The sequence below is a fragment of the Quercus robur genome, chromosome 1, assembly GCF_932294415.1.
Source record: "Quercus robur chromosome 1, dhQueRobu3.1, whole genome shotgun sequence".
Taxonomy (NCBI): Eukaryota; Viridiplantae; Streptophyta; class Magnoliopsida; order Fagales; family Fagaceae; genus Quercus; species Quercus robur.
In genome coordinates, this window is record NC_065534.1 from 16,801,065 (window position 1) to 16,823,072 (window position 22,008).

The 22,008-nt window shown below is 35.4% G+C and overlaps 1 protein-coding gene across 1 annotated transcript; it reads right to left on the reverse strand.

Annotated features, from left to right (window-relative positions):
• Positions 1-1,002: 1,002 nt before the first annotated feature.
• Positions 1,003-2,830, reverse strand: LOC126723488 (F-box/kelch-repeat protein At5g26960). Its single transcript, XM_050426948.1, has one exon. It carries the CDS (start codon positions 2,643-2,645, stop codon positions 1,320-1,322), a length of 1,326 nt encoding a protein of 441 aa, XP_050282905.1. The 5' UTR covers positions 2,646-2,830; the 3' UTR covers positions 1,003-1,319.
• Positions 2,831-22,008: the final 19,178 nt, after the last annotated feature.

Genomic DNA, 22,008 nt, shown 5'->3' on the forward strand with positions numbered 1-22,008 from the left:
AGAGTGAGCTTGAGAGATGAGAGCTTGAGCTTGAGTTTCAAATGAGAGCTTGAGAGTGACACTAAGAGAGAGCACGGTGAGAATTAAAGAAAGGAAAAAAATAAACCAAGTAATATTATTTTAATCCAGTTGGAATAAAAAATTATATTTTTTTTAACTCTCAGCTACAGTGCACATCTATAAATAGATGTGCACTATAGCAATGAAGTTAAAAAAGAAATTATAGCTCCACTGTCGTATGGCTGTTTTTGGTGGAGTTAAAATAGTTATATGGCTATTTAGCTTCACCGCTACAAGTGCTCTAACAAAGCAATGCCCAAATTCTTTGTGGGCCCATTATTTCTACTTATGTCATTTTTCTTTTTATACATGGTCCAAATCCATTTATTTTTACGAGTAATTAAGGAAGTGTGGTTTGGAGATAAGAGAGGCTTATTTGGGCCTGTTCATGAACTTAAACTTGGGTTTTACAAGTGAACTTGGAACACTTGTAAAAGCTAAAGGTCCATGATCAAGTTCTTGTGCTCGCCCCAAACATAACCAAAAACAATTATTGTGAATTTCAGTTAGCTCAACTAATAAAATTTATTGTTTTCTAATAAGAAATTTGAGATTCGATTATCACTTACACAAAAAATCAATTGATGTCTTGGTCTTATGAAAAATAAATAAATAAAAAAATAAATTGTCATAAGTTAAAATAAAAACTACCACTCAAAAAATATGCAATTATTTTGATCATTTGGCAGCAGATTGTTTGAAATCGAATATAACAAATTTAATTTCACTATATCCTAAGGATGTCAATATACTTTACCTTCGATATAATTTACCCTAAATATCATAATCACTACCAACCAATTGGTGATGTTTCGAGCAAAATAATAAATGTAAAAGAAAGAGTTTAACAAAGATGTTCAGTACAAAAAAAAAAAAAAGGACCCAATCAGTAAAAAGAATTTTAAAACAAAAGTTACAAAACTATAGATGTACACAACAAAAGAATAAAAACGTTTCAGAATAATTATGAACGATGTTACCCAAATAAAGTGGGCTAACTTAACAAAGAATCCTTTCCAAACAACATGGAGCCCAGTTCATACCCATTCCGAAACTCCCAGTTTTAAAAAATCTTCAACTAGATTGCGCCGCTCGTGCTAAAAAAATAGTCCAATCAACAACAACGACAACAAGTGGGACCCAATCTCTAGATATCTGCCCAAAACGACACTTTCCTCATACTATAGCAAAACACGTAACGACATTTTCACAACGTTCCAAATCCAAAACCAATCCAATCCAGCACCGTTTTTTTTTTTTTAGCACTCAACACACACACAAGCGGCGCGTCGTATAACCTCAGGCAAATCTGCTCCTCTACTCCACTCTCCACCAACGGAATTGTACACCAACACAAGCCCATCTCTCAAACCCCGCAAACTCCTCCCACTCCGTCGCAACAAGTCGTCGATACAACCCGTTACTTGAACCAACACCACTATGTTCTCTACGCCGACGCAGCTGAACCTAACGGTGCTGTCTAGTCGAACTTGCGCCGGTAGCGGCGGACTCTTTAACCTGCACCACTGGCCGAATCCGTCGTTGGTGACGGCGGTGCTGCTGTTGTTGTTTTGCGTTGTGGTTTTTTTTCTTCGCGCGTCGAATTTCCAAAACGAGAGCTCCACGGCGTGGCTGGCGAGGACGAAGACGTGTCCGGCGGCGGAACACGCCGCGACGACGCAGCCTCCGCCCGGGACGGCTCGGCTTCGGAGCCACGCGCGCGCCTCCACGTCGTATAAATCCATCGAGCTCGCGTACACGTGAGCCTCCGCGTTCGCCGCGGCTCGTGGAGGCTCGGTCCCGACCGCGGTGCCGCCGATTTTGAGTCCGCCGATCACGTAAAAAACGCCGTCAACCGAAGTGCCGATGCAGCCGTACCTCCTCCTCGGCGCTTGGCACACCACGCGCCACGTGTCTGTGTCGGGATCGTATTCCTCCACCGCGTCTGTTCTTGAACCACCGCCCGCCGCGTAGATCTTGCCGGAAACGACGGCGGTGGCGAATTTTTTGCGCGGGAATAGCATAGCAGATCTGGCAACGACGGTGCCAGGCCACGTGTCGTAACGGACCATGGCGTTCCGGCCGATGATGAAGATCTTAGATCCAACGGCCGATAACCTCGCGTGAGAGAGCAAGCCGTGGAAATTACCAAGCGAAACTGCGTCGTTCGCGAGAAACGAAGAGACTTTCCAGTTACGTACCCCGTCAACGTCATCTTCGAAGCGGAGACTGGCTGCATAGAGGCCGAAGTCGGTGGCGGAAACAGCAAACACGGTGGTGTGAATACGGCCGTGGCGGCGTCGGAGATCGAGGAAGGAAGGGGAATCGAGGAGGCGGGCCCAGCGGCGGCAAACGGAGGAGAGAGACTGGAGAGAAGGAGGCGGGACACGAGAGAGACATTCCAGAAGAAGATCATCTGGAAGAGAAGAGAGCGTAGACGAATAGCTGTGAATGTGGATTTGGGTTTGGGTTTGGGTCTGAGTCTGGGTCTGGATTTGGGTTAAAGAGTTGTTGGTGTGGTTCGGATTGGGAAAACAGGATTTCATGAGCCATGAGAAGTGGCGAGAGTTGCAGCTCTCTGACATTATCTGCTGATTCTGAGTGGTGACTGGTGAGTGGATATTAATGGCAGTTGCAAGTGTGAGAGTGAGAGAGTGTGTGTGTGAGAGAGAGCTTTTCAGATTTATTATGAACTTGGGAGACTGGTCTTGAATAAGGAAAGGATATTAGTGTGAATGTGATGGACTCGTTTTGACCCTGAATTTACTATTTACAGCTGGTTTGGACTAGTGTTTACGTTAAGAAATGTTCTCTAATTCTAATATTTGAAAATCAAAATAAAGAAACAAAAAACGACCGATCACCAAACTAACGAATGGCGGCCTACAAAAATAGTATAGAATGGTGTGTATATAATAATTTCACTACACTTTCATAATAAATAATTTATTATTGATAAAAAAATAATTTTAATAATATAATTTAAATTAAAAATTATAATAATTTATTATTTATAATTTATTGTGAAAATAATATAATAATTTGTTATGAAGCAAAGGAAAAGACAAAGGATTGGATGGTGCGTTAGATTCGTCCTGTGATTATTATAGACCCACGAGACAAGCATCTTATCTAGATTAGCATACGTAACTTCTTCAACAACAAAAAACCGCTTTAAAAAAGCCTAAGTCTAGAAAAGTTTTTTTTTTTTTTTCCTAATAGTATTGTACTTACAAATAAAATGATTGCACACATAAAACAACATTCTTCGCATTGCACACATATAACAACATTCTTCACAGCCAAATTTATTATAAAGAAAATTTTCCTCCAATTCAAATTAAATAAATTCTGTCATTCATCATGTAGTAATTCATTACATATATTTTCTTTATATGAAAATTTAAGTTCATCAAAAAAAATAATAGGAAAATTTTAATCATCCAAACATATTAGTAATATAATTAAATATATACATTAAAGTTTATTTTAATTGTTAGCCACTGAGTTGAGCACTCTCGTCAAGCTCTTTAAAGTAGCATTTCAACAAAAATATAACTAAACACCTTTAAAAGCTTCATGTACCAATCTCAACACCCTACTTACAAAAATTTAACAAATGAACAACCTTTATTGACTTATTGTTCATCAACAAAACTAAATAAATTTATTTTCAATTGTTTGAAAATGAATTTTTAAATGATCTACGGACCGACACTAACAAAACCAACAACATTTTGGTTTTTAGTGTTAATTAATTGTTGCATTCACTATCTTGGAACTTGCCAACCCTTGATTTCTTAACAACCATTAATAGAGATTATTTTTGTTATAGGGGGGGTTTGGTACATGTAATTAAACAACAATTTTTAATTTTTAAATAATATTACACATTTTTTCATCTACACGTATTTTGAAAAAATACAAATAATATTACTAGAACAATATTACCAAACGGGCCCTATTTTTCAATATCAAGGTTTTTGTTAATTGCCCGGGTTGGGGTTTGATGTTGGATTTGGTTGGGTTGATATTAGTTTGATGTGGTTGTATTTGGGTGTTTACATGTGGCTGTGTTTGGGTGTTTTTAATCTTTGGTGGTGGTAATTCTGAAAAGAGTGTTAAATTGGGGAAGGATGGGGTGAAAAAAAAAATTGGAAATAGACCAAATAATATTTAAATAGAGAGCAATAGAGCATTGAGACTAACATAGATTATTTGAGAATAATAGATAAACTAAATTAACACAAAAATGAAGTTTTTAGAATCCATTTGACTAGAAATATGTATTGGGTCTAATGTGAATGCTCTGGATATTCACACTTGGCTCTAGTCTCAACACTAGAGAAGGTGTTGTTGCTTTGTAGTATTGAGCCACATTCTCTTTCATAGTTTTGAGTCATGAAGGAAAATGTGGTGTTGCTGTGAAGTGGAAGGTGAGGAATAGTTAAACAAAAGTTTATTTATTTATGTTTGAAGGAAAAAAAAAAAAATAGAATAGAGAAATAAATAGAAAGTCTACTATACATGTAAATAATAAATAATAATTTAGTTAAAATGATAAAAGTATAATTTTTCGTCTCTCAATTTACTAAAAACTCCATTGAAGCGGTGTGAATGCCCTTCAAATTTTAAAAGCCAGAAAAGAAATCATGCAGTAGTACACTATTTTGCGTGGAATAGCACGTGATATTATGATACCGAAACGCATGCATGTGACCTACTTATAAATAAAATAATGACATTATGAATAAGGCAAAAAAAAGAAGAAATATAAAATAAAATAAAAATCCAGCTTTTTATGCACGTGATGTTCCCAATGAAAGCAACAAAAAGTCCAATTACATGGATTATTTTATTTAGGCTTATATTTTCGTTGATATGATTGATGTAGGTATGTATCACCGAAAGGTTCACGGATCGGAGTCTTCTTTGTGATGATCCCTTTGCGTGAAAAAGAGGAAAATTTTCCTTGACTCCGAAAAGAAAAAGGAAAAAATAAAATAAAATAGAAAGGAAAAAATATAGTTTTAGGCTAATACCTGCTCAGTTTAAAACTTTTTAAAATTATTCAATTTTGTCCCTAATGACGGTGAGAAAGAGAAGAAAATAAGTAACGACTTAGGGACTACTTAGAGACTAAATTGATTAGTTTCAAAAAGATTTGATTTATCTTCATTACTTTTTTAAATGAATTTTTTTTAATGAAAAACTGATACATCATCTACTAATTAAATAAGATGTGAAGATTAAAATCCACTATCACTTGCTGTTGTGTATTTAAAACAAAAGAATACCTCAAATTAAAAAAGTATTGAAGGTAAGTCAAACCTGATTGGAAATTCTTAGAACTAGCTTGCATTAGCCCAAACATCAAGAAAATTAATTGTATATTAACCACACAAAAAAAAAAAAACAAAAAACAAAACAAAACAAAAACAAACAAAACAAAACAAAGGGGTACGTAGGATTACATCTTCTATAGATTTTAGAGTAAATATAATCTTAAAGCCTTATCAATTCCACCAACAAATGGACATTTTATTGTCCCTATCTCCACATGTTTTGAGTTTACATGCACCACTAGGTTGGCATCCGGCGTATTATAATAGACAACACTACTTTACTGCCACAAGAGTTGTCTACTTATTCCCCCGTGACAACTGACAAGACACATTTGCCTATAATTTCAGCAAGGTGAATTTGATTATCGATTACAAAATACAAGAAATGCTCTTTTATTCATAAAAAAAAAAAAAAAATATATATATATATATATATACCATGCTCTAGAAAAGATTTTTTTTTTTTAATAATAAACAGTTCATATAATATTAAATCAAATAGAACAGTCAAAGCAAAGTCTCTCATAATACATGCCAATAGTATCAAAATATGGCAGTATAGCAAAGTCCGAAGGAGGACTATCAAAGCTAATAAAATCTTGTTGCCGTTATGCCCCCTTCTTTGCCAATTTCACTGCCTATTAATTTGCTTCTCGGAAATAATGACTAACCTTCACCCTTAGAATTAGACCTATTAGGTGCCTACAATCCGAGTTGAGAAGAGACTGGGAATGGGACTTGTTAATGCAATACTTGATGGATATATTTCAACAATTTACTTTTGTGACAAAGAAAAATGAATTATACACATTGTTGAGTAGGAATGGCAACGGGTCGGGTTCGGGCCGGGTTTTTTCATACCCGGACCCGACCCGCGGGTCTTAGTCCGAAGCCAGAACCCGGCCCGTTTACTAACCGGGTTTTTTTCCCGAGGCCCGGACCCGCCTCTGCCGGGCCTCGCGGGCCCTGTGGGCCCCATTAAGCCCTGCTAGATTTGGGCCCAATCCGCAGCCCAACCAAAAAAAAAAAAAAATTTTGAATGGCCATTGCCCATTTCTCTGCGCATTTTTTTCTTTTTAGTACACAAAATATAAATTATGAAGATGAGTAAATAATAAAATTTATAGAATATAGTTTTAAACTCATTTTTAAGAATCCTCTTTGGCCTAATCAGATCTATGGCTTTCACTTTCAAAATTACAAACCAAACACAAATTTCAGATCTATGATTTTCATTTTTCCCTTTCAGAAATCATAAACACAAACACAAACTCACACGATTAAGGCGAACTGAACCCAGAAAAAAAAAATGGAGAACAATGATTTTCATTTTTCCCTTTCAGAAATCATAAACACAAACACAAACTCACACGATTGAGGCGAACTGAATCCAGAAAAAAAAAAAAATGGAGAACGAGGTGGAGTGAGGCCGTGTCACGCTTGTGGCCATGGGCGAGGAAGATGAGATGAGAGGGGCAGAGGACTGTTCGACAGTGTGAGATCGGCGACGGCGAGGATGAAACGGAGTTGAGATATATTAGAGCGCTTGGGACCGGTGACACTGACAGAGAGCTTGGGACGGCGGCGAAGGCTTGGGACGACGACTAGAGTTGGACCGGCGGTGAGAGAGTTGGCTATTGTAAGCACAGTCGGAGTGAGGGTGAGGATTGAGGGAGGGAGGGAGGCGTGGGTTCTAACTTTGAGTTGGTGTTGAAGAACAGAAGAAATGAGAGATTAGATTTAGGGTTAGAGTATAGGGGTATATATATAGGAGGGGTATTTTTGTAATATACAGTACCGGGTTTTTATCCGGGCCGGGTTTCAGGTCGGGTCTCGGATTTTTTTAATAAAACCCGGACCCGCTTCGGGTTTTTTTTTTTTAAAAAACCCATACCCGACCCTATTCCTAATCAGACCGGGTGAAACCCGACCCATTAGGGTCGGACCGGGCCGAATACCCGCGGGTCGGGCAAAAATTGCCATCCCTATTGTTGAGGACCATTTGTGAGAGCCCAGGCAGAAAGAAAGAAAACCCAATAATAAGGGCAACAAGGAATTGACAAAATAGATAGCAAAAAACCATTAGGCCCAAGCGGCAGGAATAATGGATCACAGGTCCAAGAAATAGACAAATGGGTCTTGAAGAGGCAAGTGGGCTCAAAGAAGCCCGGAAAGAAAGAAATAGCACCCCATGGGCAGTGTATGAGGTAGAAAAGCGAGAAAGGACCGCCGTAGGCCCAAGGCAATGCAAACTAAAAGAGTAAGAGGTTTATGGCAGACCCATGAACCCCCATGAACCCCAAAGATGAGAATAAGGTTATTGGGCCAGGAAAGCCCAATGAAGTTAGTAAGAAGCCCATGGGAGTGTGGAATTAACAAATGGGCTGAGGAAGCTCAAAGAAAGCAAACGGGCCATTGACGCCCAAAGGGACGTAGGAGCCCATAAGTAAAAGCAAAACAGTGGCCATGACAAGCCACTGAGAGAAGGAATAAACGGCTGGCCCAAAAGAAGCCCAGCAGGATTAAGTTATTACGATAGGAATAACAGTACAATATTGCAAGAAATAACGAAAACCAAGAGTGGGCCAAAGAAATGTAAGGCCCATCACCAGACACAGTCCAGCTCTTAAAATGGAGCAGGAAAACAAAGAAAAGCCCACATAAGAGGTAAAAAAACACGGACGGCGAGCCTCCAGATCACAGCAGACGCATGAGCAGCAGTCAAATTTTTGGACATATCTGAAAGGAAAGCACGCACAAGGCCCAGGCACCATCAGCCTGTACCCAGCCAATATGGGACGTGGTGGGGCCATGGGCCAGAGGTAAGAGGTAAATGGGGTATGGTTTGGTGGTGGGGAGAGGGGAAAAGACCTATTTTGCGACTCCTGCCCAAGCCCTTTTGGGAGGTACGTCCTGCTGGGATGACAGACCACCCAAAAGAGGTAAGGTTGAGGGGGGAACCGTTAGGTGCATGCCTTGAGGGAAAGAGAGAGAAAGCATTTATGCCGTGGCAGGTAAGAGTGCTACAGTGAACTGAGAAATGAAACAAACCTGCCTTTGTCTGGCAAGGGTGAGTGTCACACACCTTTGGTGGTCAGCAAGTACGCCCAGACCAAACAAAGGCGGTTATGGGGCAAAGTGGTAAAAAACTGGCCACGTCAGGCACTATAAAAGGACTTTTGCCGTGCCCCGAAAAAGGGATCGAAAAACAGAGTATATTCACGGAGTAAAAAGAAAACAGAGTAAAAGAAAACAAGAGAAAGAAAAGAAAAAGATAAGAGAGAAAACAGAGGAAAGAAGAGAGGAAATTGAGGAAAAAAGAGAGATAACACAATGGGCATGCACCAGTAGGTTGATTTCCCTCTCTTCCCCTTCAAATCCTGCTCTCTTCCAAAACATAACAAGGATTTCTTTTGGGCATTAACCATTCAGGTCCGACTCTCTCAAAGCCATTAATCCCCATGACAGGATCTTTTCCTGGGAGATTATTTGCATTAAGAGGAGGCATTCTCCCCTCTTTGGTTTTGCTTCTGCGGACCAAACTTAAAACTTGACTTTATGCCCGCTCTTGATGTTCATATTATTTTCTTTCTCCTTTACTTTCTCTGTAAATGATATTATCACAACTGTAATCATGTTTTATAAGTAGAGATTACTTGGTCATTTTTATTAAATAGTCAGAGTACTCTGTTTTGTTATTATTATATCTGCCTGCCGTAACTCATCTGAAACAGTTCTACTTGCCGTAAGCCTACTCCTGGTAGAAGAGGCATAGTTTGTGCACAAACCGGCCCAAGTTGAGTCACAGTTGGACCGATCCCGACTCCCTTACTTAGAAACATTCGAGTCTATTACCGCAGGAGGCAGCCCAGCCCAACGCACAATACGCAAAAAAGACCTCTACACACATATCTAAAAACAAGAAATAACACAAATAGATGTGATAGGTAACATCAATAAACAAATATTGAATATATTTAAGAATAAATCTGTAAATAATTAAAAACTTACAGACTAAATGCATGAAAGATGAATGATTCACATCAAGTCTTGTGTTTGACACAATCTTCTTAAAGCAGATTTCGCCCCTCACACAATCACTGTGGTGCTTTGAGACTTATGAACCTCCCAAGATAAAATGATCTACAACACGATGTGCACAGACTAATTGACTCAAAAATTAAAATAATAAAATATTATTATTTGGACAAGAAGGCCTAATCCACATATGCCAAAGGCCCAACCCAATGTCCAACCTACGAGCATATAAACTCATATATTATCTCTTTCCTTTCTTATGTGAGACTCATAATTTTTTTCACTTTTTATAATATCTTCAAGTGAACATAGAAAAATATCAATTTCTTATTCACTCTATGCTATTTTTCCAACAATACTAACTAGTGACCCATTCCACGACAACTTTAGCATCCAATTATACTTCAATAGCTTAAGGTTCTTAGCCAAGCAAATATTTGAGCCATCTCTCAATGCCCACAGCTCCGCCTCCACACTAGTTGCTATTCCTATAGCTCTGGCAAAACCTAACACAAACACCATTGTGGTCTCGGATGACTCCTCCAGCACCTACCATGCCCAAATTGCCAAAAGCTGAACCATCTGTTTTTAGTTTGCACCAATTCAAATCACCTAATATTCACTGAACTTATGGGAATAACTTGTTTAACAAGGCCAGCATAATGAAAGAAATTTAGTGCCAAGATTGTTGTTAGGCTCAGCTTGCTTAAATATTCCCTTGTTTCGGTGCTACAATAATCCCCATATACCAAAAGCAAAGAAATAATTCCAAGACAGGGGCAACTCACCATAATCCAGAGAAGAATTCAGGTTGTTCTTCAACCAGTTGCACAAATGGGTCGAAAAAAATTGACTGTCACATCTTGAATAGCCTGAGGACAGCCAGAATTCTTTAGCAACTTTTCTAGCCTACGGACAACCAGAAAAGATAGAAAGACAAATTATTTAGATTTTAATTATATATATATATATATATATATATATATATATATATATATATATATATAGACCCACACATACATACATCAAGTTGAAGGAGTTAACTACTGGATGTTTCCGTTAAAAACACCAAAAACTACCAACCGGTTGAGCTAAGTTCAATCTCTCTCTCACTCTCCCAAAAAAAAAAAAAAAAAAAAAATTCAATCATGATACCTTATCTTCTCCCAAAAGATGTCATCATTTTTTTGCTTGACCAAAAGATGTTATCATGTTCTCAAAAAAAAAAATGTTAACATAAAATAACAGCTAAAATATGTGAATCTTATACACAATCATATATGAGATCCTAATTAAAGACCTTACTTGCTTGTCATAAAACCTATCATGATCATAATGTCACTCTCAAATTTCCCTACCCATTCTTAATTAATAGCGTTACCTTCAATTTCTCTGTTTTCTATTATTTTTTTAATTTCTTAAAATGGGGTAATTGTTTTTTTTTGTTTTTTTTTGGTTGAGAAAATGGGGTAATTGTTTAGTTATACAAGGAAGTAATTGAGTGGAAACAAACTTAAAACTTCCATAATCCCTCATTAATATACTATATCAAATCTTTGGAATTGGATTCTTCATTTTCTTAATTTTAAAAGTCAAACTCATTATTAGCAATATGATTATATATGGAACTAATTTTCCTTTAAAGCAAGGTTTTCATTTGCTCTTTGACAATGTCCGCAAGGCAAAGGGACCATCGTTCTCTTTCTTTCTTATTCATTCATGATCATGTTCGACAAAAGGAGAGGTTGCAAAACGAGGTTTATGGCTTTGCCATTGAAGTAGGTGACACGAATTTTTTTTAAAAAAAATTTTATTTTGCGTGTTTCATTTTATGTTCCACAAATCATAATTTGTCATGTATTTGTTTAACCTTTTTATTATAAAATCATTACTGTTTAAATTGGGGGAAAAAAATCAAACACATAACATACCATAATTAATATAACATATTGTGAAACACACAAAAATGGTACAAAAGATTTATATTCGAAGTACAGAGGACCTCCTCCCCTACATTTAGCCCATTATTTTATTGGGATTTCATGACTCCAAAGACCAAGAGAGCCTCTCTCTCTTCAATGAATCTAATTATTTTGTCATGGTTTATTATTTGATTCATCATTCATCACATGGGCTAGCTAGTCATGCTATACCAGTAAATCAGTTTCTACAATTAATTTAGCACAAGATTATTCTTCTAAAAAAAGAGAGCGCTAGATTAGCTTTGCATATTTAACCATATAATAAAGAGAAATGTAATGTCCATAATATTTTTATAACAAATCTTAAGTGGTAGATTATTACTGACTGTTATTAGTGGATAAAAAAGTAATTTAACTAATAAGTTCAAATTATAACTAATAATAACTTATCACGTATGATTTCTTTTGAAAGTGTTATGAAAATGTTGTGTATGTAATACTTCTCTATCATAAAATCATTGTAATTTTTTTTGGTAACTTCTAAAAATGTGTTCCTTACAATATATTTGCACATGTTAATAGTAATAATCCATATACAAATCATAAGGTCTTCTCTAAAGATGTTTTTTTTTTTAAGGACATCCATCGAGAGTTCTTTTATTTTTAATTTTTGCTAATCATCAAGGGCTTTGTATTGTTCCTTTTGGAAGAAAATTTAATGGAAATGATTGTCTCAACTCTCAAATATATAGCTAGGCCTGTAGTTATATAATAGTACATGAGCTAATGAGCTAGAAGATATCCTTCCATGATATGATGCTTGATAATTGATGTCCTCAACTTGCCAAAGGAGTAGGGGATTGTTAAGTTACCTAAACTATGGTGCCTAAGACCCTCTCATCGTTTTGCACTAGTAAATACTAAATAGGGTAACCTACCATGAGATTTGGGCTAATATTAATCAGATCTAAGACATTTCAAAATAGACTAATTTGGTCTCTAAAGAAAACATGGTCCCTAAAAGGACCAATTGCCATTACTCTCTCTCTCTCTCTCTCTCTCTCTCTCATCGAACCTTGGTCATTGATACACCCTAGAAAAACCTCTAAGAAAACCGCTATAAAACCTTAAAGAATCCCAAAGTACCAAAAAAACCAACACAACAACCCGAAAAATACCCAACTCTCTCTAAATCCATAAAATGGTACCAAAATCCCACTAAAGGTCTCCCTGAAAATACTACAAAAAAGAGCATAGAAAAATCTTTCTTTCAAAAATCAAAAATCCCTTTGTAACCCCCAATTGAAATCTCTTGAAAAACCTAATAGAAACCCCAAAAAACCAGCAAAAATTCCAGCCAAACAACACATAGAAAATCAACACAAAAAACCCCCGAGACCCCACTACAAACCTCATAAGAGAAACCAAAAAAAAAAAAAAAAACCACCACGCCATGAGATTGACATCATCATCCCTTGAAGAACACTGCCCAAATCCAAAATCTAACACCCATGCCACGATCCACAACATTGCCGCAAAGAAAACAAGAGAGTTTATTGACAGTGAGATCTAGATTAAAGCACCACCACCACATGGGTTCCAATGAGAGAGAGAGAGAGAGAGTCCGTTGACGGCGCTAATGGCATCAAATTTGTGATGTGAATCGGGGAGGCCCTTGCGTGGCGGTGTTGCTGATGTTGATTTGAACACATGGCAAAAGTCAAACATATGTCCAAATTGTTTCAACTCTAGTGCACTATAGCACTAGAGCTAAGCTGAGTCCCTTACTTTCACTTTCTTGGTAATTAATTAATTATTTTTTTAGAAGAAACTTTCTTGATAATCAGCATTTTGGCTTGTTTTCATCATCATCTCCTTAATTTCAATTTATTCAATTTCATCATTAATTTTCATTTCATGTTCAAAAGAAAAACTAAAAAAAAAAAATTAAATAATTTCTACAATATAAGAATTTTTTTTTTAATTGAAAAATCCAACTATTTCAAGCAATACAAACTGTCAAGAACCTATCTGCCAAAACTTCACCAAGAATCGGATCACTCAAAGCTTATTAACGGTAAATTTATTATAGGTTTATTTTTGTGAGCATGTCAAGAACCTATATGCCAAAAATTCACCAAGAATCGGATCATGTAAAAATAAGCTACTTTCGATTTTTTCAATATTATTTTAACAAAAAATCCATTCAATATTGTGTGAGCATATTAAGAACTTATCTGTCAAAAACTCAACAAAAATCATATCACTTTTACCTTTTTTTTTTTTTCTTTTTTAAGAATCAAAATCATATCACCTAAAGCAGAACTACTTTAGCATCTTTAGTGTTTCAATCTTATGAATAATAAATTCATTAATTTATGCAAAATTTCAATCTCTATGTTCTTAAAAAAAGGTATGTGTGTGCGTGAGTTCATGCCTAGTGTTAATTGTAACCGTGTATTTAAATAATTTATACAATACCCAATTTCTATCAAACAAAGAATAACTCCAAACCAATACAGAAGAATTTCCTCTAACCTACTACATAACAGTTTATAAAACTATCTATATGGATTATTTAAACAAATCTCATAACTCAATAATAATAAAAATAAAAAGAAAAGTAACTAAAGAGACGTATGAGTGATCCCTTCAATCATCACCTAATGACTTGCAGGAAGACAACTCCAAGATAATTTAAAACTAAACCTTTTTCATTGTTATTCTCATGCATCTCATAAAAAGCTAAAAACCTAATTTTGGGCCTTATAAGATCCACGCGAAAGTAATACTCATAGTGGGCTCATGTCCAACCCACTGCAAAGAGTTGTTTTGCTTATATGTCCATTTGACTTTAACTTATAAACTCAGTTTTTAATTTTTTATTTTTATGTAAAAATTTTTAAAACTTCACATTTTCTCACTTTTTTAAAGTAGAAATATATTTTAACATATTTTTAATAAAAAAACTTAATAAGTTGTTTTTGAAAGCCAGATAACTAACTTTTCTCTCTCTCTCTCTTGTATTACTGTAATAGAATAATAGTAAAAGTCTTTTCTTGTTATCAATTTATTATTATATTTTTTTTTTATGGGAATCTTGTTATCAATTTATGGTTGGCGAAAATGTTGCACTTTCCCACGTTAGTGACATGGGCACATGGCTTCATATGGGCTTACTACTTGTGGATGTAGAACTCACCTAAAGTCTAAAGGCTTAAAGGTTTGTGGGTCTGCTCACACTAGAAAAAATTTATCTTATAAACATAATATTTTTGGTCCTTGAACTATGGTTCAACTTCAATTTTCATTGTACAAATTTAAAATGTTGCAATTTCATCCAGACAAATTATATTAGTAAATTCTTTACCATGAAAAATACACAGTTTATCATGAAACAAATTTTTTATTTATTTTAATGTATGCTCTCTCTCTCTCTCTCTCTCTCTTTGCTTTTTTTTCTTAATTATACCTCCAAGATTTCGTCAGTTGTGTTATATGTGAGAGAGAGTGTGTGTGCCTTAATTCACTCTCCAAAACATGTTGATATATAGGGTCTATTTGGGAATAATTTATTTTGTTGAAATTTAAATTTTTTTACTAAGAGTATGTAGAAAAAAAGCTAAAAGCTAACTTTTGGAACAATGGGACATACTTAAAAGTGCAATGAGACCTACTTTAGGAGCAAAAATAAACTAAAAAGTCAAATAAGCTAACTTTTTCTCAAACCCCAAACGTAACCATAATCTTTCGTACTATCCTTTCTCTTTTTCAAGTTTTCAATTTTCATCATCAAATGATAAATCATAAATTAAAAAAAAAAAAAAACGGTTCATGGGTTTTGTGATTTTTTAAAAGTGTTTCTTAAACCAAAACACCACCCAAAATTCTTGTCTTCCTTTCTTTCTTTCTTTCTTTCTTTGCTTGCTGTGTTTTTGTGTAATGGGAGAAAAGTTGATTCCTTCACACTTTGGGTGGGAGTGTTGTACTTGTAGTAAGAGAGCTTATTAACTGATCCTCCGTTTATTTCTTGCCTTAAAAAGATGTTGAAATTTTACTTATAAATAATGTTGCTGGTTAAGTGACGGCGTCTTCCATAAAGTAATGGTGATTAAAAGTGAATGAATTTTTTTTTTTTTTTGATAACACGATTAAAGTGAATGATTAATATATTAACATATGAAATCGTGAATGGTAATGTTCTAACATACCATTGTATGTGGGAGTTAGGTTTTAAGAGGACAAATCAAGCACGGGAAGCAAAGTTTATACAATACCACTGCATTTAATTGCCATTATAGATTGAATAGTGTGTGTGAGGGAGTGGTGCACAGATTAAAATGAAGAAAGAAGACAATAACTTTTCGTGAAAAAAAAACCCTTATATAAGACTTGAGCAAAAGTACTGATTTTACTAAATCTTGATGAAACTGTACAATTAGACGCCATCTCTTCCTTTTACAAAGCTTTAAGAAAGAAGATGAACTCAAAAGAATAATGCCTTCAAACGTATTTTCTTGGTTTATGGACACATGCATAGCTATGATTGTATCCATACACCTCAACTCTTCATATCGCGAGCAGTAAGTACATTCATGTTATCCAAAGCAAAAAGAAAATTGACCTGGGGATTAGGAGGGGCATAATGATAATGAATAGCGAATGTATCAACTTGATGACTCCCCATCTTGGCAAGGACATCAGCTACTCTATTGCCTTCCCTGTAGTTATGTTGTACTATATACTCTTCAAAATGTTGAAGAAGATTCTTGCACTCCATCACAATGCTCTTCATCGATTTCTTTGTCTTAGACATGTTGGTGATTAGGTTCACTGCTATTTTTGCGTCTAGTTCGACAACTATCTTCGCAACCCCAATATTCTTTGCCATAACCAATCCATGCCGTAAGGCTGACAACTCTGCCATGATACTGCTGGTAAAATCAAAGCTGCTAGAAAACCCAATAACCCAATTTCCAAAAGCATCTCGGATAATTCCTCCCCCTCCCGCAAGTCCTCGGTGTTGAATAGATGACCCATCAGTATTAAGTTTAAACCACCCCAATGGTGGTCTAAACCACTTCACTAAAAGCGTTTTTCTCACCTCTTCATGTTCTTCAGTTGATGCCTCAAACATTCCTTCAGAAACCATAACTTTGTAGAGAAAAGAAAATATTAGAGCTATGAAATAGAGGATACAAACTTTCCCTTTTTTTTTTCTTTGTTGAGAATGATAGGATAGTATGTTTGTATTTATAAAATTTCCCTGTTGCTTTCGGATTTCGAACCGACCTTAGTTTCCAAAACCGAGCCGTAGTAGGATTCCTGAAGAAAGTTTCCTAAACAATTTCGGAAATTTACGGAGTCGGTAGTTTTACTTTTATTTCATTTTTATTTTACAGGTCTTAAAATTATGGGAAAGCGGGCTTGGGTTATACTTTAACCTGAGGCCCATAAAACCCAGCGGAAAGCCCCTTAAATTCCCAAGAAATCAGATGGATTTCACATTCATCTAACGGTTCGAATTCGACAAAGAAATCAGACCGTTGGATGTAGCAAATATAGGTATATTTTCGGCCCAAAAATAATATGCATATGTTTGGGCCCTCTCTCTTCCAAGATCATCAATCCAGCCTAGCCCAAACCCAAACATATCAATTCTCAGCATAAAAAGTAAAAAAACTTAACTAATTTTTTTTTTTTTTTAAAACAAAACAAAAAATTTAACAAAATGAAAATCAATCTTTGAAAGGGGGGGGGACTTAGAAGAAGAATAGAAAGAAAAGAAACAGTCGAGGTCTTTGTACGTAAATCTTTAAAAAAATTTAACTCACCACTAATAGTAATTTCATCGCAGATTGACCAAGCCATCCCTTTTTTTCAGTTCTCAGTTTTCCACCACATGTCTGATCATGTCGCCTCCTCACCATCTTCTCTTTCCGTTTTTTTTTTCCTTTCTATTTCACCTTTTGCTTTCTCTCTATTTTCCTTGTTTTTTAATCTACTGTAAATCTCTGTGCAAAATTTTAAATAAGTGGACTGGGTGTGGGTCTGGGTTTGGGTCTGGGTCTGTGTGATGTGAGGTGAAAAGGACTAATTTTTACTTCACTTTTCACCCATCCACAAGTCACAAGCCAGGTGGCTTGTGTTGTGTTTTTCTTTATATTTTCTTTAACTAGGTGCAAATTACAATATTAGTACCATTCATCTTTTCATTTTTTTTTCTTTTTTTTCTTTTTTGACTGAGCGTACAATTCATCTTTTAACTCTTAAAAAAAAAAGTACAACAATATATATGTAGTAAATTATACTGTATATATCAGTACAATAGTAGAGCACTTAAAAAAAATGTAGGTTTAAATGCACTTTTAGTCTCTATATTTTGATTTTTTTTTTTCATTTTGATTCATACATTTTAATTTTACCACTTTCAGTCCCTAAACCAATTAACGCATATTATTTTCATCATTTTCGTCAATTAACCGACGAAAATAGATGTGGTGATAGCCGGAGGAATTAAAATATTATAAAAAAATGCCACATCACCCATGACACATCAGCATTTAAATTAAAAAAAATTAATTTATTAATTTTAACTAAATAATACAAATAAAAATAGAATTAAAAACTAAAATTCACATGAATTAAGATTGTTCTTCATGTTCTTTAAATTGTTCTTCATTTGACTTTAACTTATAAACTTAGTTTTTAGTTTTTTATTTTTATGTAAAATTTTTTAAAACTTCACATTTTCTCACTTTTTTAAAGTAAAAGTATATTTTAACATATTTTCAATAAAATATTTTCAGTAAAAAAAACTAAATAAGTTGTTTTTGAAAACGAGATAACTAACTTTGCTCTCTCTCTCTACTCTCTCTCTCCTGTAATACTGTAATAGAATAATAGTAAAAGTCTTATCTTGTTATCAATTTATGGTTGGTGATAACGTTGCACTTTCCCACGTTAGTGACATGGGCACATGGCTTCATATGGGCTTACTACTTGTGAATGTAGAACTCACCTAAAGTCTAAAGGCTAAAATGTTATCAAAAAAAAAAAAAAAAAGGGCTAAAAGGTTTGTGGGTCTATTCATACTAGAAAAAATTTATCTTATAAACATAATATTTTTGGTCCTTGAACTATGGTTCAACTTCAATTTTCATTGTACAAATTTAAAATGTTGCAATTTCATCCAGACAAATTATATTAGTAAATTCTTTACCATGAAAAATACACAGTTTAGCATGAAACAAAATTTCCTTTTTATGTATGCTCTCTCTCTCTCTCCCTTTGCCTTTTTCTTACTTAATGATGCATCCAAAATTTCGTCAGTTGTGTTATATGTGAGAGAGTGTGTGTGTGCCTTAATGAACTCTCCAAAACATACTAATATATAGGGTCCGTTTGGGAATAGCTTATTTTGCCGAAATTGAAAATTTTTTACTAAAAGTATGTAGAAAAAAGAACTAAAAGCTAACTTCTTCTCAAATCCCAAACACAACCATAATCTTTGATACTATCCTTTCTCTTTTTCAAGTTTTCAATTTTCATCATCAAATGATAAATCATAAATTAAAAAAAAAAAAAAAAAAACGGTCCATGGGTTTTGTGATTTTTTAAAAGTGTTTCTTAAAACAAAACACTACCCAAAATTCTTGTCTTCCTTTCTTTCTTTCATTGCTTGCTGTGTTTTTGCGTAATGGGAGAAAAGTTGATTCATTCACACTTTGGGTGGGAGTGTTGTAGTAAGAGCGCTTATTAACTGATCCGTTTATTACTTGCCTAAAAAAGATGTTGAAATTTTACTTATAAATAATGTTGTTGGTTAAGTGATGGTGTCTTCCATTAAGTAATGGTGATTAAAAGTGAATGATTTTTTTTTTTTATAACACGATTAAAGTGAATGATTAATATATTATATTAGCATGTGAAATCGTGAATGGTAATGTTCCAACATACCATTGTATGTGGGAGTTAGGTTTTAAGAGGACAAATCAAGCACGGGAAGCAAAGTTTAGACAATACCACTGCATTTAATTGCCATTATAGATTGAATAGTGTGTGTGAGGGAGTGGTGCACAGATTAAAATGGAGAAAGAAGACTAATAACTTTTCGTGAAAAAACCCTTATATAAGACTTGAGCAAAAGTACTGATTTTACTAAATCTTGATGATGAAACTGTACAATTAGATGTCATCTCTTCCTTTTACAAAGCTTTAAGAAAGAAGATGAACTCAAAAGAATAATGCCTTCAAACGTATTTTCTTGGTTTATGGACACATGCATAGCTATGATTGTATCCATACACCTCAACTCTTCATATCCCGAGCAGTAAGTACATTCATGTTATCCAAAGCAAAAAGAAAATTGACCTGGGGATTAGGAGGGCCATAATGATAATGAATAGAGAATGTATCAACTTGATGACTCCCCATCTTGGCAAGGACATCAGCTACTCTATTGCCTTCCCTGTAGTTATGTTGTACTATATACTCTTCAAAATGTTGAAGAAGATTCTTGCACTCCATCACAATGCTCTTCATCGATTTCTTCGTCTTAGACATGTTGGTGATTAGGTTCACTGCTATTTTTGCGTCTAGTTCAACAACTATCTTCGCAACCCCAATATTCTTTGCCATAACCAATCCATGCCGTAAGGCTGACAACTCTGCCATGATACTGCTGGTAAAATCAAAGCTGCTAGAAAACCCAATAACCCAATTTCCAAAAGCATCTCGGATAATTCCTCCTCCTCCCGCAAGTCCTCGGTGTTGAATAGATGACCCATCAGTATTAAGTTTAAACCACCCCAATGGTGGTCTAAACCACTTCACCAAAAGCGTTTTTCTAACCTCTTCATGTTCTTCAGTTGATGCCTCAAACATTCCTTCAGAAACCATAACTTCGTAGAGAAAAGAAAATATTAGAGCTATGAAATAGAGGATACAAACTTTCCCCGTTTTTTTTTTTGGTTGAGAATGATAGGATAGTATGTTTGTATTTATAAAATTTCCCTATTGCTTTCGGATTTCGAACCGACCTTAGTTTCCAAAACCGAGCCGTAGTAGGATTCCTGAAGAAAGTTTCCTAAACAATTTCGGAAATTTACGGAGTCGGTTGTTTTACTTTTATTTCATTTTTATGGGAAAAATGCCAAGAGACCTCCCAAACTTTGAAGCACTGGCCAAAACATCCCCTAAACTTTTAGTTTGGCCAATTTACTCCTTGAACTATACAAACCTGCCAAATAAAGCCATCTGTTAGTATTTCTGTTAAGTGACTAACGGAACACAACACACACGTGCGTTTCATTTACATCAAAGAAAAAAAAATCCATGGATTAATTTTAAGAGAGGGAGAGAGAGTTTGAGATGCGGAGATTAGATTTGGGATTAGTTTTTACTTCTGAGAGGCTAGAGCTTGAGAGTTTTTGGCTATGGAGGCTACAGATTGGCTAGAGGGGGAAAATTGAAAGAGAAAGAAATTGCTGGAGAGAAGCTAGAGAAGAGAGATGGCTTGGTCTTAGGAGCCACAGCCGGCAGTGGTGGTAGCGATCTTGAGTCAGCCATGGTGGCTGATCTTTGAGTTCGAGAGAGAGGCTGATCTGTGGGTTTAGAGAGAGAATTTGGATAAAGAAGCTTTGGTTTGGGCTTTGAGACTTTGCCAAAACCCAGGATGGTACTTGTCGAACATGATCCGATGGTGGTGCATACCTCTGGCGATTTCGCAACCTCCTCGATGCTTCCTGTGCTTGCCAATACAGCCATGTCTGGCGCTCACTATTTATGGCATTAAACAAGTTTACATCATTTGAAACTTTCTTTTCTTTCAGCAATAGAACAATTGAAAAAGAAACCCAATTCTGGGAAGTGATATAAATAATTTTGAAGTAGCCATGACAGAAGGATTAGAAGCTTATGAATTATGATGAAGAAAGGAGTGACAAAAGTGATGAACATGTTGAAAACACATCTATATAGCGTCTTCACAAATGTGCTTATCCTTTGATTTAAATGAAAAAGCCAGTAGTTACGAAGATGGTTATACTGCCAAGGTAGGTGGACTTAGTATTGAAGATGATGCGACGAGTCCGTGCTTCTTCCTATTCCTCTTCAAACGTGTCACCATTGTTGGGATTTCTCAATCGGTTTGGAAATTTTTTTTTTTTTTTTTAATAAATGAAATGCACGTGAGCTCCGTTAGTCACATAACAGATAGACTAACGAATGGCTTTATTTGGCAGGCTTGTATAATTCAAGGAGCAAATTGGCCAAAATAAAAGTTTAGGGGGTGTTTTGTCCACTACTTTAAAGTTTAGGGGGTCTCTTGGCATTTTTTCCCATTTTTATTTTACGGGTCTTAAAATTATGGGAGAGCGGGCTTGGGTTATACTTTAACCTGAGGCCCATAAAACCCAGCGGAAAGCCCCTTAAATTCCAAAGAAATCAGATGGATGTCACATTCATCTAACGGTTCGAATTCGACAAAGAAATCAGACTGCTGGATGTAGCAAATATAGGTATATTTTCGGCCCAAAAATAATATGTATATGTTTGGGCCCTCTCTCTTCCAAGATCATCAATCCAGCCTAGCCCAAACCCAAATATATCAATTCTCAGCATAAAAAGTAAAAAAAAAAACT

Bases quoted from the DNA above. Each gene is read 5' to 3' on its own strand.
- LOC126723488 (XM_050426948.1), bottom strand. From the start codon at position 2,645: ATGTCAGAGAGCTGCAACTCTCGCCACTTCTCATGGCTCATGAAATCC.